General features: G+C 42.2%; 2 protein-coding genes across 5 annotated transcripts; both read right to left on the reverse strand.

The window, feature by feature from the left end:
* Positions 1-1060: 1060 nt before the first annotated feature.
* On the reverse strand, positions 1061-9373 carry LOC139405757 (tyrosine-protein kinase STYK1-like). Its single transcript, XM_071148179.1, has 10 exons — positions 9056-9373; positions 6826-6881; positions 6420-6605; positions 5759-6130; positions 5033-5214; positions 4838-4918; positions 3457-3665; positions 3325-3365; positions 3055-3151; positions 1061-1920 (listed from the first exon to the last, which is right to left on the reverse strand). The coding sequence occupies exons 2-10, from the start codon at positions 6878-6880 to the stop codon at positions 1728-1730; spliced, it is 1416 nt and encodes a 471-aa protein (XP_071004280.1). The 5' UTR covers position 6881; positions 9056-9373; the 3' UTR covers positions 1061-1727.
* A 495-nt stretch (positions 9374-9868) lies between these two features.
* Positions 9869-13640, reverse strand: LOC139389279 (glutathione S-transferase kappa 1-like). 4 transcript variants are annotated; one of them, XM_071135874.1, is made up of 9 exons: positions 12982-13640; positions 12833-12857; positions 12482-12553; positions 12309-12390; positions 12021-12149; positions 11429-11574; positions 11013-11129; positions 10756-10849; positions 9869-9987 (listed from the first exon to the last, which is right to left on the reverse strand). In XM_071135874.1, the coding sequence occupies exons 3-9, from the start codon at positions 12551-12553 to the stop codon at positions 9944-9946; spliced, it is 684 nt and encodes a 227-aa protein (XP_070991975.1). In that variant the 5' UTR covers positions 12833-12857; positions 12982-13640; the 3' UTR covers positions 9869-9943. The 4 variants fall into 4 exon arrangements, with proteins under 4 accessions (XP_070991975.1, XP_070991992.1, XP_070991967.1 ...); XM_071135891.1 differs by having other exon boundaries at positions 12309-12373; positions 12982-13356; XM_071135866.1 differs by having other exon boundaries at positions 12833-13050.
* Positions 13641-14715: the final 1075 nt, after the last annotated feature.

The following is a 14715-nucleotide window of genomic DNA, read 5'->3' on the forward strand; positions in this document are numbered from 1 at the left end:
ACATTAGTGTCTAGTACATTAGTGTCTAGTCCTCAACTGGCAGCTTCATTAAATAGTACCTGCAAAACACCAGTCTCAACATCAACAGTGAAGAGGCGACTCCGGGATGCTGACCTTCTAGGCAGAGTTGCAAAGAAAAAGCCATATCTCAGACTGGCCAATACAAATAAAAGATTAAGATGGGCAAAAGAATACAGGACAGAGGAAGATTGGAATAAGTGACAGACGAATCTAAGTTTGAGGTGTTTGGATCACAAAGAAGAACATTCGTGAGACGCAGAAAAAATGTAAATATGCTGGAGGAGTGCTTGACGCCATCTGTCAAGCATGGTGGAGGCAATGTGATGGTCTGGGGGTGCTTTGGTGGTGGTAAAGTGGGAGATGTGTACAGGGTAAAAGGGATCTTGAAGAAGGAAAGCTATAAGTCCATTTTGCAATGCCATGCCATACTGTCACGCCCTGACCTTAGAGCTTTTTGTGTCTCTATTTTGGTTTGGTCAGGGTGTGATTTGGGTGGGCATTCTATGTTCCTTTTTCTATGTTTTGTATTTCTTTATTTTGGCCGGGTATGGTTCTCCATCAGGGACAGTTGACTATCGTTGTCTCTGATTGGGAACCATACTTAGGTAGCTTTTTCCCACCTATGTTTTGTGGGTAGTTATTTTCTGTTTAGTGTTTTCTGCACCTGACAGGACTGTTTCGGTTTCGTTTATTCTCTTTGTTATTTTGTTATAGTGTTCAGTTTAAATAAAAAACATGAACACTTGCCACGCTGAGCTTTGGTCCGATTATTCCTCATCCGATGACGACACCCGTTACACATACCCTGTGGATGGCTCTTAAAAATGGAGCCAATTTCCACCTACAACAGGACAATGACCCAAAGCTCAGCTCCAAACTATGCAATAACTATTTAGGGAAGAAGCGGTCATCTGGTATTCTGTCTATAATGGAGTGGCCAGCATAGTCACCGGATCTCAACCCTATTGAGCTGTTGTGGGAGCAGCTTAACCGTATAACCGTAAGAGGTGCCCATCAAACCAACTTGTGGGAGGTGCTTCAGAAAGCATGGGGTGAAATCTCTTCAGATTACCTCAACAAATTGACAACTAGAATGCCAAAGGTCTGCAAGGCTGTAATTGCTGCAAATGGAGGATTCTTTGACGAAAGCAAAGTTTGAAGGACACAATTATTATTTCAATGAAAAATCATTATTTATAACCATGTCAACGTCTTGACTATATTTCCTATTCATTTTGCAACTCATCTCATGTATGTTTTCATGGAAGACAAGGAAATGTTTAAGTGACCCCAAACTTTTGAACGGTAGTGTACATCAGTGGAGGCTGCTGAGGGGAGGACGTCTCATAATAATGACTGGAATGGAGTGGAACAGCTGGAATTGAGTGAATGGAATGGTATCAAACACATGAAATTGATACCATTCCATTCACTCCATTCTGGCCATTATTATGAGCCGTCCTCCCCTCAGCAGCCTCCACTGATATACACAATCATCTACAAACTGAAGTTGACTCAACGATTGTATCTGTTCAAGTATACCTATCATAAGTCTATGGTACAAAAAAATTCTGTCCTCCATGAAGGGGACTGAAAAAGAGCAAAAGGAAGTGAATATCTTTCTGTAATGAATGGAGGCATACATATATAAACATCCACCGTCGTCCCTCGGCATAGTACATTTCGTTGGACGGCACAGCCGCCACTCAGAAAACAGTGTAGCTGTTGGACTCCCCATATCCAGCCTCTTGCAGGTACTGCTCGATGTTGATTGGCTCAGGCACCTTAAAGACTTTGTCGTTGGCACTCTTCTCTCCTGATTGGAGCTTGCGGTCGACCTCGGCCAACGTGGCGCGATCCTGCTCCTTCCATTGGCAGCAGGCCTTGATGATGGAGTACCTGTGACAAGGGTGGGCGTGGTTACGGGGGAATAGAGGCATATCTCCATCATAAAGACAGAGGACAGAGAACAGTGTATCTGTCTGTCCCATTATGGCATCTGTGAGAGCATGGGCAGCGTCATTGAGGCCATCTCCATTTTGAACTAGTCAATTTTCTTCTTCTACTACTTCTATGAGTTGGTAAACAAACTGAAAGGCTGCATACTGCCACCTAGAGCGTGTTGTTTGAACAGGTATAAAGCCAAGGTTTGTGATTTACTGCCACCTGCAGTTATGGAATGTTTGCTCACAAGCACGGGTGAAAGTATAATTAATTTCTTCCTGGTACAGGACCTCCTATAAGCATGTGCATAAATAATTGTATGTATGGGCTTAATCATTCATTACATATAGAATCCCCTATTCATTCATTAGGATCTCTGTGGGCCTCGTACTAAAGATGTGTTATTTAACTTTTACAATGTATTACCTTCTACTGTAGCATGAACACAACCTGTCATGATGTTTTCATCTGATTGTCAAACAATCACTTCAAAGGGCTCCTTTACATGTTCATCCAGGCACGTGAATCTGTTACACCAAACCTCACTAAGTGTAATGACATTAGGCAATAAATTATGCGTCCACTGCTGCCTTGCCAAATTTCAGTGTTCTCGTCAAACAACATTGAATTTTGGAGCGTAGGCTATAACACCCGTTTTCAAGTCAGTTCACTCATTTTTCATGCCTCTGACTTTCGGTAATGATATAAAGTGGTGGAATAGCCTACAGTTTTGTCATTTTGCTTGAATTATTGCTATAGGCTCATTCGTGTTTTGCCGGTATGGTGTACCTCAACTATTTATTTTGCCGGGACGCTGTACCGCCTTACTTTCACTCCTGCTCACAGGTATATTTCATTTGCCGATCTCTCCTGAAGACCTGGATGGAATTATGTGACCCTTCCTTAACCCATAGGAAGTCCCATCCATTTGACTACTACAAAATGATGAAATTCCTCAATGGTGCTGCCCATACTAAAACAGGCTTTTAGGCACTAGATTCCTCTATCTATCTCTTTGATCTCGGTCTAAAGAAGCTCCTTCTCCTGGCAATAACACAATAATAATAGTGCAGTATAATGGATAGTTACAGTGAGTTGGAGCAGTTGGCTGGCTTTCTCAGTGTTTTCCCTCTCTGGTGAAACTGTAGAAGCTCGTTGACGGAGATATCTGAAAACGGAGCATCACCTGAGAGAGGGAGAAAGAGAGAAAGAGGGGAGAGAAGGAAAGGTTAATGACACAAATTAGAGATTGTAGCTAAGAGAAAGTGATTATATCAGAATAAATGAGAGTGGTTGTTATGTGTATCATTGGCCAAAAGGGGCACTCAAAGTCAGAAGAATAGATTTAATGTAACTCACCCAAGGTTGCCATTTCAAACAACAAGATGCCAAACGACCAGCTAGTGAAAGAAAGACAAACATGTATCAGTGTATTTTGCATACCTTGAGAATTGATTGAAATGTCAGCATAGACTAAGTAGGGTAACTCACACGTCACTGCTGTGATTGGCAGGCCTCCTAGCCAATAGCTCAGGGGCCTGCCATTTCTTCAAGCTGGGAACTTCAGTCTTAGTAGCTCCCTGGGTATTCCTGGTGTAGACCCCGCCCAGTCCCCACAGCTTGGCCGTCAGCTCCCGGCTGACCAATACACTGTGAGCACAGACGTTGCCATGAAGAAGGTCTCGGCTGTGGAGGAACTCCTGATTGGATGACAGGGGATAACGTGAGGTCAAAGGTCAGAGGTTAAAGCTGTGAGACAGTGTCATATCTCAACATTCGTAAATTATTCCCTTTCATTCAATTAGTCTCTAAAGTCCACAGTGACTTCGTCCTCTTGTTTCCTTTCCCTCTTCTGTACAGAATACACAGGACAGTACACTGCAGTACACTGACATACAGGAAACCTACCATGGAATTCAGCTGACCAAATCAATGCAGAGAAGGAAAATACATAAGCACAGGAAGCCACTGTGGAAAATACATAAACACAGGAAGCCACTGTGGAAAATACATAAACACAGGAAGCCACTGTGGAAAATACATAAGCACAGGAAGCCACTGTGGAAAATACATAAACACAGGAAGCCACTGTGGAAAATACATAAACACAGGAAGCCACTGTGGAAAATAGATAAGCACAGGAAGCTACTGTGGAGAATACATAAACACAGGAAGCCACTGTGGAAAATACATAAGCACAGGAAGCCACTGTGGAAAATACATAAACACAGCAAGCCACTGTGGAAAATACATAAACACAGGAAGCCACTGTGGAAAATACATAAGCACAGGGAGCCACTGTGGAAAATACATAAGCACAGGAAGCCACTGTGGAAAATACATAAACACAGGAAGCCACTGTGGAAAATACATAAGCACAGGAAGCCACTGTGGACTTTTTAGACACAGCACAAACATCTTTCAAGATCCTTTCAGATCCTAATTATGGAAAAGCAAACAAGGTAAAGAGATAATGTTAGTAGTAGACAATGAGGATGTCAGGATGGGGCATGTTCATGGTTTGATGGTTTGACCATGGGGCCGGTTCATGTTTTGATGGTTTGACCATGGGGCAGGTTCATGGTTTGATGGTTTGAACACGTGGCAGGTTCATGTTTTGATGGTTTGAACATGGGGCAGGTTCATGGTTTGATGGTTTGACCATGGGGCAGGTTCATGGTTTGATGGTTTGACCATGGGGCATGTTCATGGTTTGATGGTTTGAACATGGGGCAGGTTCATGTTTTGATGGTTTGAACATGGGGCAGGTTCATGGTTTGATGGTTTGAACATGGGGCATTATCATGGTTTAAACATGTTGATTTCTGTGGCAGAAACACATTAAGCCAACATATTACCATAGTTTACTCACCAGAGCAGAGGCTACTTGTTTGGCCATGGTAAATATACGTCTCTCTGTGATCTCACATGGAGGGTCCCCGCCTACACCATCCTGACATAACACACAAAGAGAATCAATTTATACGCAAAATCACAAACAGCTCCTAATTTTAGTATAAATAATGGGCTTGTAGAGACAATGCCTCATGGGTAATGTGGTTCCTACCTGTCTGCACCGCCACAGGAAGCTGAGCAGATCTCTGTTCTCTAGCTCCTCAACAACGGTAACTAGGGGCACACGCAGAGAGACCACGCCCAGAAGCTCCGGTAGGAAGGGGTGTGGCCCCAACTGAGACAAGAAGGAAGCAAAGCCCAGGAAGTTGTGCCTCTCTGTGGCGCTCGCAGAGTCTGAGGGATAGGAGGAGGAGAGGAAGATGAAATTGCCTGCAACATGCTGTGCGAAAATGGCCTTCCCAAGCCTTTGATAAACAACTGCTATGGCTGAATATATATTGTCTGTATCTCAAAGCCTTGAAGCAGACTTGCTGTACCAGTTGGTAATTACATTTCTGAAAGGGAGGTCAGAGAAACAGGTTGTAGAGAGACCAGTTTTACAAAGTAAACAGTTGCTGTAATTATGGTGGTGATTGTCTAACAATCCACAAGCACCAGCCACACCTATTGAAACTAGGGAAGAAACTGCCTAATGACGCTAGCCCCATTCAATGGCTCTTTACAGTGGCTGTTTACTCACTTTTTGACCATGCTGGAAAGATTGAAGTACCATGCTTTGACCACAAATTCTACTTTACACTAATGTCAACCCTAACTTTAACCCTTTCCCTAACCCTAAGTAGTTCTGACTATATCATCACTTTGGTATGCTAATACACTGCTTATAAGCCATTATTAAATAGCTTGTTTGAGTAGTAGCTGCTTTTCATCCTCTCACCGTTGAGCACTCGGAGCACAGCGTTCCTGTTGTCCATGCGGGCCCTGTAGAGAGAGACAGCCTTGTCAGAGCGCAGGGAGAAGGCTGTGGGCAGCGAGGCCACTAGGTTGAAGGACTCTGGCAGCCTCTGGCGAGGCAGCTCCCTGGGCTGGACCATAGGGGTGAAGGAAGGTGTCAACACCTGGGGCAGGGGGCTGGACAGGGAGGATGGGATGAAGGTCTTGGGTGGGGGGATAGGGGGGAGAGAGGGAGTCCTCATGGAGAAGGAGAGACGGTTGGAGGAGGGGTGGGAGTGAGTTGATGAGAAGGTAGAGTAGGATGGGGTATCGAGAGCAATAGTCTCATGTTCCAGCGGGTTGATACCCAGGGGAGCTGCGGAGCGGGAGGGGAGGATGAATAGAGAGAGGAGGGGGAGAGGACAGAGAGGGAAGAGAGAGGAAGAGGTTATTGCCTGAAGTTTAGAAGTAGATAGCTACAGTATAATAACAGGTTTGATTCTGTTCATTACTAGCCTGTGCAAATAGAATAAGAGCCTTGTTGTTGACTTAGACAGAAACATACACACGCATTACCTCAAATGACCTACAGTATTTCCCTATGAAAACAGTCTTTCAAAGTCACATCCTTGAGCACAAATATACACACATACACACACACTCACCATCAATGCCGTGCAGTTGTCTTCTGGAGCGCTGTGATCTGGACGTGGCCACAGTGTTCTGTGGTCGGATGCGGTCCACCTTCTCAGGACAGTACCGTAGCAGGATGATGAAGACCAGCACGACCAGGAAGCTAGCCAATAGGAGGATGGGCACGATGATCACTTCTTGCTCGTACACACGGATATCTGAGGAACAGACGCGAGCATTAAGACAACGAAAGATAACTGTGTGTGTGTGTGTAGTGTGTGTGTAGTGTGTGTGGTGTGTGTGGTGTGTGTGTGTGTGTGTGTGTGTGTGTGTGTGTGTGTGTGTGTGTGTGTGTGTGTGTGTGTGTGTGTGTGTGTGTGTGTGTGTGTGTGTGTGTGTGTGTGCGTGCGTGCGTGGCGTGGCGTGTGTAACACTTACTACAGATGGTGTCTCCTGGTTGACAGCGGGAGTCTGCTTCTGACATTGAAGACATTCTAACAACAAAGCAAGGCAAAGTGGGTAAAACATGAAGCCTTGTAGGTTACAACATTGTACAGTACCAGTCAACAGTTTGGACACCTCCTCATTCAAGGGGTTTCCTTTATTTGACTATGTTCTACATTGTAGAATAATCGAAGACTTCCAAACTATGAAATAACATATGGAATCATGTAGTAACCAAAAAAATGTTAAACAAATCAAAATATATTTTAAATTTGAGATTCTTCAAAGTAGCCACCCTTTGCCTTGGGGACAGCTTTGCACACCCTTGGCATTCTTTCAACCAGCTTCAAGAACAACAGTCCATCATTACTTTAAGACATGAAGGTCAGTCAATCCTGAAAATTGAAAGTTTCTTCAAGTGCAGTTGCAAAAACCATCTAGCGCTATGATGAAACTGGCTCTCATGAGGACCACCGCAGGAAAGGAAGACCCAGAGTTACCTCTGCTGCAGAGGATAAGTTCATTAGATTTCAGAAATTGCAGCCCAAGTAAATGCTTCACAGAGTTTAAGTAACAGACACATCTCAACATCAACTATTCAGAGGAGACAGCGTGAATCAGGCTTTCATGGTCAAATTGCTGAAAAGAAACCACTACTAAAGGACACCAATAAGAAGAAGAGACTTGCTTGTGCCAAGAAACACGAGCAATGGACATTAGACTGGTGGAAATCTGTCCTTTGGTCTGATGAGTCCAAATTTGAGATTTTTGGTTCTAACCGCCATATCTTTGTGAGATGCAGAGTAGGTGAACGGATGATCTCCGCATGTGTGGTTCCCACCATGAAGCATCGAGGAGGAGGTGTGATAGTGCTTTGCTGGTGACACTGTCAGTGATTTATTTAGAATTCAAGGCACACTTAACCAGTATGTGTACCACAGCATTCTGCAGCGATACACCATTGCATCTGGTTTGCGCTTAGTGGGACTATAATTTGTTTTTGAACAGGACAATGACCCAAAACACACCACCAGGCTGTGTAAGGGCTATTTGACCAAGAAAGAGAGTGATGGAGTGCTAAATCCGAAAACCTGTCCTCCACAATCACCCAACCACAACCCAATTGAGATGGTTTGGAATGAGTTGGACCGCAGAGTGAAGAAAAAGCAGCCAACAAGTGCTCAGCATGTGGGAACTCCTTCAAGACTGTTGGAAAAGCATTCCTCATGAAGTTGGTTGAGAGAATGCCAAGAGTGTGCAAAGCTGTCATCAAGGCAAAGGGAGACAACTTTGAAGAATCAAACATAAAATGTATTTTGATTTGTTTTTTGGTTACTACATGATTCCATGTGTGATTTCAACCTTTTTTTGTCTTCACTATTATTTTACAATGTAGAAAATAGTAAAATAAAGAAAACCCCTTGAATGAGTAGGTGTGTCCAAACTGGTACCGTATGTCAAGAGGTGACATTACATTTCTTGATCACAGTGCATAACCAATGTAATTGATGAAATGGTTGACATTGAGTCCTTTTTTTAGACCTTCCCAGGGGAACTCTGCTGAGATTTCCCACATTTACTTTGTCTTGAACTTTCACATTTCAACCGAGTCATGTTGCTTCTGAAATCCTGTACGAATCACTGGTTCAATCAGGTTTAAAACAAGGTTTCAATGGCAGGCGGCTCAGTGCCTGGGAGAGGAATATTCACGTAACACATCCTCTGTTTATTTTTTTCCCATGATGAAAGGTCACACTTACACACATAACCTGCTTAAACATTAAAACACAAGAACGGATGAATCACATGAATGATGAACAACATCATCCTCACATGATGGCCAGTAACAGTGAGTTTCAGATCCTCTGTTTATAGTGGACTAACTAGATCAGATCCTGTGATGTGAATTAAGACTGAAATTGGACTTCTGTTTTATCCCAACACCTCCTCCAAAAGACAAACGAACAAGGAAAATAAATCTCCTTAATCACATGTTTGTGTCAGTGCAGTGATTATTTAACTTGTCCAGCTGCATTTTTTTCAACCAGGTAAAGCACAATGACACACACCCATAGACAAACCGGTAAAACACACTCAGCAGAGGAACACAAACAATCTCTATCTCGTATATACAGTATACAGTAATGGAACCAATATCTAGTTCAGAGAAATCAATATAAAACAATCACATAGACAAAGTAAACACACAGTGTAGTCATCTTACCTCTCTCCCTCTGTGTGCCTCAGACCTTAAGAAATAAACCTTAACAATCCAGTGATATAATCCTTGGCCCTTTCCGTCACAGAAACCAACACATTTCATACATTTTCCCTGTTGTGTCAGTGTGTGTAGTCCAGGGTTAGTGTTGTGGTTTCTCTCCCATTCTCTCTCCTCTCAGGGGGTTTGTCAGGCTCCAGGGATTACTGTTGTGTGTCAGTGTGTGTAGTCCAGGGTTAGTGTCGTGGTTTCTCTCCCATTCTCTCTCCTCTCAGGGGGATTGTGAGGCTCCAGGGATAACTGCGTTGTGTAGCTCTGTGTTTGTCTAAGTCACACATTCAGTGTTGTCTCAACTCCGCCCTCTTCACCTGCACTACATCCATCTTTCTCTCCCATCGTTTCTCACTCCATTTCCTCCCCCTCTCCCCCTTTTCCTCATCCAGGGAGTCTATCGTAATGTTGTTACACCAGTTTAGTGGATGTATTTCTCTCCCTCTGTATAAGTTATTTCCCTCATTCTGTCTTGACCTGTCAAACTCTTGTTGTGTTTGCTAACCCTTCGCCATCTCTCTTTTGACCTGGGGAAACAGGTTCTTCCACTTCTTTCCAGTCTATTTTCTGTCCTCTTCCTTTTGTTTCGCATATCTGGCATTTTCTCTCACCCTAGCTGGCAACTAATGTTCCTAAAGCCTTGCTTGTCCTTAAATATGAATGTCAGGTTTCTTTCTGTGGCAGTAAAAATTATTAGTGAAAAGACAGTCATCTATCTATTTCAAATAATCTTTTTTCAGTCCGATTTAGAAAATAGACAACTTCAAATCATATCGATTATATTTATTCATCTTAATGAATTCCATATGTGACAGGTTTCACGTCCCAGTTTCATGTTTCAAGTCACAGTTTGGCAGCAGCAGGCTGGGGTCCCATCCACTTCTCTCCTAGAAGACACAAGGATATGATTGGATAAGGTCTGCACTGAGGTGCAGACATACCTAGATAAATCTATCAAAAGGTTGTGAGGTGCATGACATAAAACGTGTACAATGACATGTGACGTATTACAATAAGATGTACAGTATTGATTGCAGTCCTGTGTAGATCAGTTGGTAGAAAATGGTGCCAGGACTGTGGGTTCGATTCCCAAGGAGACCAGCACAAAAAAAGTATTAAAATGTGTGCACTCACTACTGTAAGTCACTCTGGATAAGAGCGTCTGCTAAATGATGTAAAATGCCAAATTGCTGTAAGTATATAGCCTACGGTAATTGTTATCATCTTAAAGGTTGACTTTGGACACAAAACGGTCAAACTCCGCCCCTTTCTCAATTTGGGGTGTGACTTTGGTGGTTCGCCGATGTGTCATTCTGGTCATGCGCGCCCCGCGACCAACTTGGCTAGTTCGTTACCTAAGCTAGCCACTGTAGCTAGCCAGTAACTCCTCCAGTATGTGTTGACGTAATATCACAGGATTCATTTTTGGACAGAAGCTATAGAGATCGGTAAAAAATGGCACTTCTGTAGCTAAATATTGTATTCATCCAATTTGTTTTTAAGCATTACATCCCCTGGTATGATGGTGGATTGATAAGTCATATTGGTTAAAGTAAATTCTATAATATGCTATTTGTGAATATTCTGATGCATCCAAAGTGGGAGTTTATGCAGGAACATGACACCTTATGATGCCAGAGAAAGTGAGGGCTCACCTATGCAGTCGGCAATAAGCTCAAACCGGTCAGAGCCAAAGAACACCTCCGCCTTTCCATTCACATGACACACAGCCAGAGGAAAACCAAAGGCCTGAGGTAGAGAGTACAGAGACAAGGTGAGATAGCGAAAGAAGTGAATGTACTGATACTGATGTCCACTCCCACACTGATGGCTGCTATTGTCATTAACAGCCATCTAAACTATCTACATGTATGGGGTGGGGTTGGTTGGGAGGGAACAGGGAGACACTGACCCTATGGTCCAGTGCTTCCTGGGTGGATCTCTTCAGCTTGTCTTTGATTTCCTTAGAGGTGGACAGTTTCAGCAGCTCTTCCACCTCACAGGCTGAGAGCCCTGCCTTCATGGCTGCCTGGAAAAAACACGAATCACATTAAAAACAAACAACCTGCAATGTTCAAATCCACGACGCCACTATCTAACCAGACCCAATCTCAAAATGCTCTCGGAGGATTATGCCCTCCAGCACTCAGGGATTGTGATCTTGAGAGCAATGGCATTAGTGTTGGAAGATAACACATGTTTAACACTTTAGTAAAATGCACATTTTTCAGATATTATGTGAAAGGCACATGGGAAAAACACGAGACAGATGATGAATGGAGAGAAGCCTCGAATTCAAGCTACAGTGACTTGAGTACATCCTGGTACCTCAGAGAGTGATGCAGGCTGGGTAATGTCTTTGTCTTGGCTCCAGATCCTCATCCACAGCTCCCGTGACACCTGCTCTACCTGCTTATCTCCTCCCACCTCCCTCTCCTGTACCGCCGCCACAAAGCGCATGGCAGACAGCGAGCCTGGGACAGACAAATACATGGTTGCAAGAGAATAATGTGGTGACCGTGAGGCCAGCAAGGAGTTTATTTTGCTTGAGACCATACAGAGCAGTGTATTAGGTTCATAGGGATAAAGCTCATTGATAATATAGAACAGACATGTTGAAAGCACAGATGTTTTTCTCCTTGAGTGTCCCCAACAGACAGCAGTACTCAATGGAATGTTGAGCTACCAAATCTTGCTCTACTACACTGAGGCCAAGACCTGTTAAAGATGCTGTTTGATCTACATTAGGAAACCTTCATTGATCTTTAAGATATGTTAAGATACATTCTATATAAGAAACAGTACTGGCATATTAGTGCTGTTCCCACCCTATGTGAACATATATCCAATAGCGCTGTTATAAGCTTGGCAAAATAGGCTACTGGCATATTTACATAAAGAAGATGCAGGGGGGGTGCACCTTTTTCGAACATGGCCTCAAAGGGGTCAGCAGGGAGACTGATGGGGACCTGGAAGTACTGGGCTAGACGGTGCAGGTCTGTGGTCATATACAGGAACTTGTTTGGGACCAGACCTGGGGGCTTATTACCTGGAATACAGGATAAAAGTACAGACTTTACGTCACAATGCAGATGCCTCATCATAATGACTTAATGGCTGACTGACAACATGTGCAATGTAAACATAACAATCCATCCATAGCCTATTGTGAAGCCTGGTTTGTGTGATGTTGATCTTAGCTACTTACCTGATCCTTGCATGATGCCACCCAAGAACGCAGGACGTAGTTTAAGGTCAATGTTCCACACATTTCTGTAACGGCACATGACCTCAAGATCGGATACATGCATGCACAATGATTAATCAATGCATATAACTCTACCTCTGAAATAAAAAAATGTACAATCTAAAGACACTAACCTCAAAGCCAAGCCATGAGTAGGGAGAGACCACGTCATAAAACAGTTCAATCACTTTCCTGGAACTTGCCATCTGAAGGATTTTATTTCGTTATTACTTAAATATTATTATTATAATTATTTATTATTGAAATATTACACATCAATACGGGGACATTCCTGTGAACACAATGATTTTCTATTTTTTATAATAGAACACCAGGCAACAGGCATCATTAATGTGTGGATACAGTTAGCTAGTTGTAACATACCTGTAACATTGTCATTGCATTGCAAGTAAAAACGTTCCTGTAGCCACAAATACTTAGTTATAACGTTATTTTGAAGAGTAAATTAATTATTTGCACGTTACCTTTGACCACCAGCTAGCTGTCTGTCTGTCTGTTGAAGAAAAAACTGTGTCAAAGTTCAACCATTGAAAACAATCAAATGCACTTTACACTCGGATTGTTTTCAAGTTTAGAAATGTGCACATATGCACCAAGAGTCAATTGAAATTACCCGTGCAAAAGTCAAACCAGTTGTTATCTTTGTTCTTTCGTTTATTATTTCAAGGGTACATGTAACCTAACGATAAAGACACTCAACTGGAGCTGCTTTAAATAACCCGGATATAATAACTTGCAGTCTAGGGCCCAGTGCTTCTGGGTCATGGCCAGAAAGGGATACATTGTGTTAAATTACATCTAAAGTAGTTTTTTCCATAGCTAATCTTAATCCTTTTCCTAACTTTAACCTAATTCTCCCAACCTGTTGCGTAAGATCTCCTTCCCTGCTACGAAAAGTAAATTCTAGTCAATTGTGACATAAACTGTTTTATATCTAGTCAAAATCGTGTAGGTTTACTTTCTATATTCTTCTTCTTAAATCTTGAATGATAGGTGCATACAACGCCACCTACTGTATTGGATGGAGTGTGAGGCTAGTCACGACACCGTACCTATACCACAAGACATTCTTCTACCGCTCTGCTTGTTTTGATTAAAAAACACTGACCTAATAATAGTTTGCCGCCATCCACGAAAAAATATAAACGCGGCATGTTAAGTTCTGGTCCCATGTTTCATGAGCTGTGTTAGTGAGTATTTTATCCTTTGTCAAGATAATCAATTCACTTATCGCAGTTGCTAGCTGTGCTACTAGAGATCCTGGTTCGATTCCAGTCTCTTTCGCAGACAGTCGCTATTGGGAGACTATGGGGAGGCGCATAATTGGACAAGCGTCGAGGGTTTGCACGCTGACGGGCGTATGCACGAACGCTGACACGGTCGCCAGGAGTACGGTGTTTACTCCAACATATTGATCTTCAACTATTAGTCATAAATCACCTGAATATTGATGTTCAACTACTAGTCATAAACCACCTGAATATTGATCTTCAACTAGTTGTCATAAACCACCTAAATATTGATCTTCAACTAGTTGTCATAAACCACCTGAATATTGATCTTCAACTAGTAGTCATAAACCACCTGAATATTGATCTTCAACTAGTAGTCATAAACCACCTGAATATTGATCTTCAACTAGTTGTCATAAACCACCTAAATATTGATCTTCAACTAGTTGTCATAAACCACCTGAATATTGATCTTCAACTAGTTGTCATAAACCACCTAAATATTGATGTTCAACTACTAGTCATAAACCACCTGAATATTGATGTTCAACTACTAGTCATAAACCACCTGAATATTGATGTTCAACTACTAGTCATAAACCACCTGAATATTGATCTTCAACTAGTTGTCATAAACCACCTGAATATTGATCTTCAACTAGTAGTCATAAACCACCTGAATATTGATCTTCAACTAGTTGTCATAAACCACCTAAATATTGATCTTCAACTAGTTGTCATAAACCACCTGAATATTGATCTTCAACTAGTAGTCATAAATCACCTAAATATTGATCTTCAACTAGTTGTCATAAATCACCTAAATATTGATCTTCAACTAGTTGTCATAAACCACCTGAATATTGATCTTCAACTAGTAGTCATAAATCACCTGAATATTGATCTTCAACTAGTTGTCATAAATCACCTAAATATTGATCTTCAACTAGTTGTCATAAACCACCTGAATATTGATCTTCAACTAGTAGTCATAAACCACCTGAATATTGATCTTCAACTAGTTGTCATAAACCACCTAAATATTGATCTTCAACTAGTTGTCATAAACCACCTGAATACTGATCTTCAACTAGTTGTCATAAACCACCTTAAAA

The sequence above is a fragment of the Oncorhynchus clarkii genome, chromosome 3 (assembly GCF_045791955.1).
Source record: "Oncorhynchus clarkii lewisi isolate Uvic-CL-2024 chromosome 3, UVic_Ocla_1.0, whole genome shotgun sequence".
Lineage (NCBI taxonomy): Eukaryota > Metazoa > Chordata > Actinopteri > Salmoniformes > Salmonidae > Oncorhynchus > Oncorhynchus clarkii.

Coding starts and splice junctions, on each gene's coding strand:
- LOC139389279 (XM_071135874.1), bottom strand. CDS start 12,553: ATGGCAAGTTCCAGGAAAGTGATTGAACTGTTTTATGACGTGGTCTCT. Junction 12,391..12,481: donor ACTCATGGCTTGGCTTTGAG/GTTAGTGTCTTT, acceptor TCCGATCTTGAG/GTCATGTGCCGTTACAGAAA. Junction 11,130..11,428: donor AGCCTGCATCACTCTCTGAG/GTACCAGGATGT, acceptor TGTTTTTTCCAG/GCAGCCATGAAGGCAGGGCT.
- LOC139405757 (XM_071148179.1), bottom strand. CDS start 6,880: ATGTCTTCAATGTCAGAAGCAGACTCCCGCTGTCAACCAGGAGACACC. Junction 6,131..6,419: donor ACAACTGCACGGCATTGATG/GTGAGTGTGTGT, acceptor CCCGCTCCGCAG/CTCCCCTGGGTATCAACCCG. Junction 1,921..3,054: donor GCCAACTGCTCCAACTCACT/GTAACTATCCAT, acceptor CCCTTGTCACAG/GTACTCCATCATCAAGGCCT.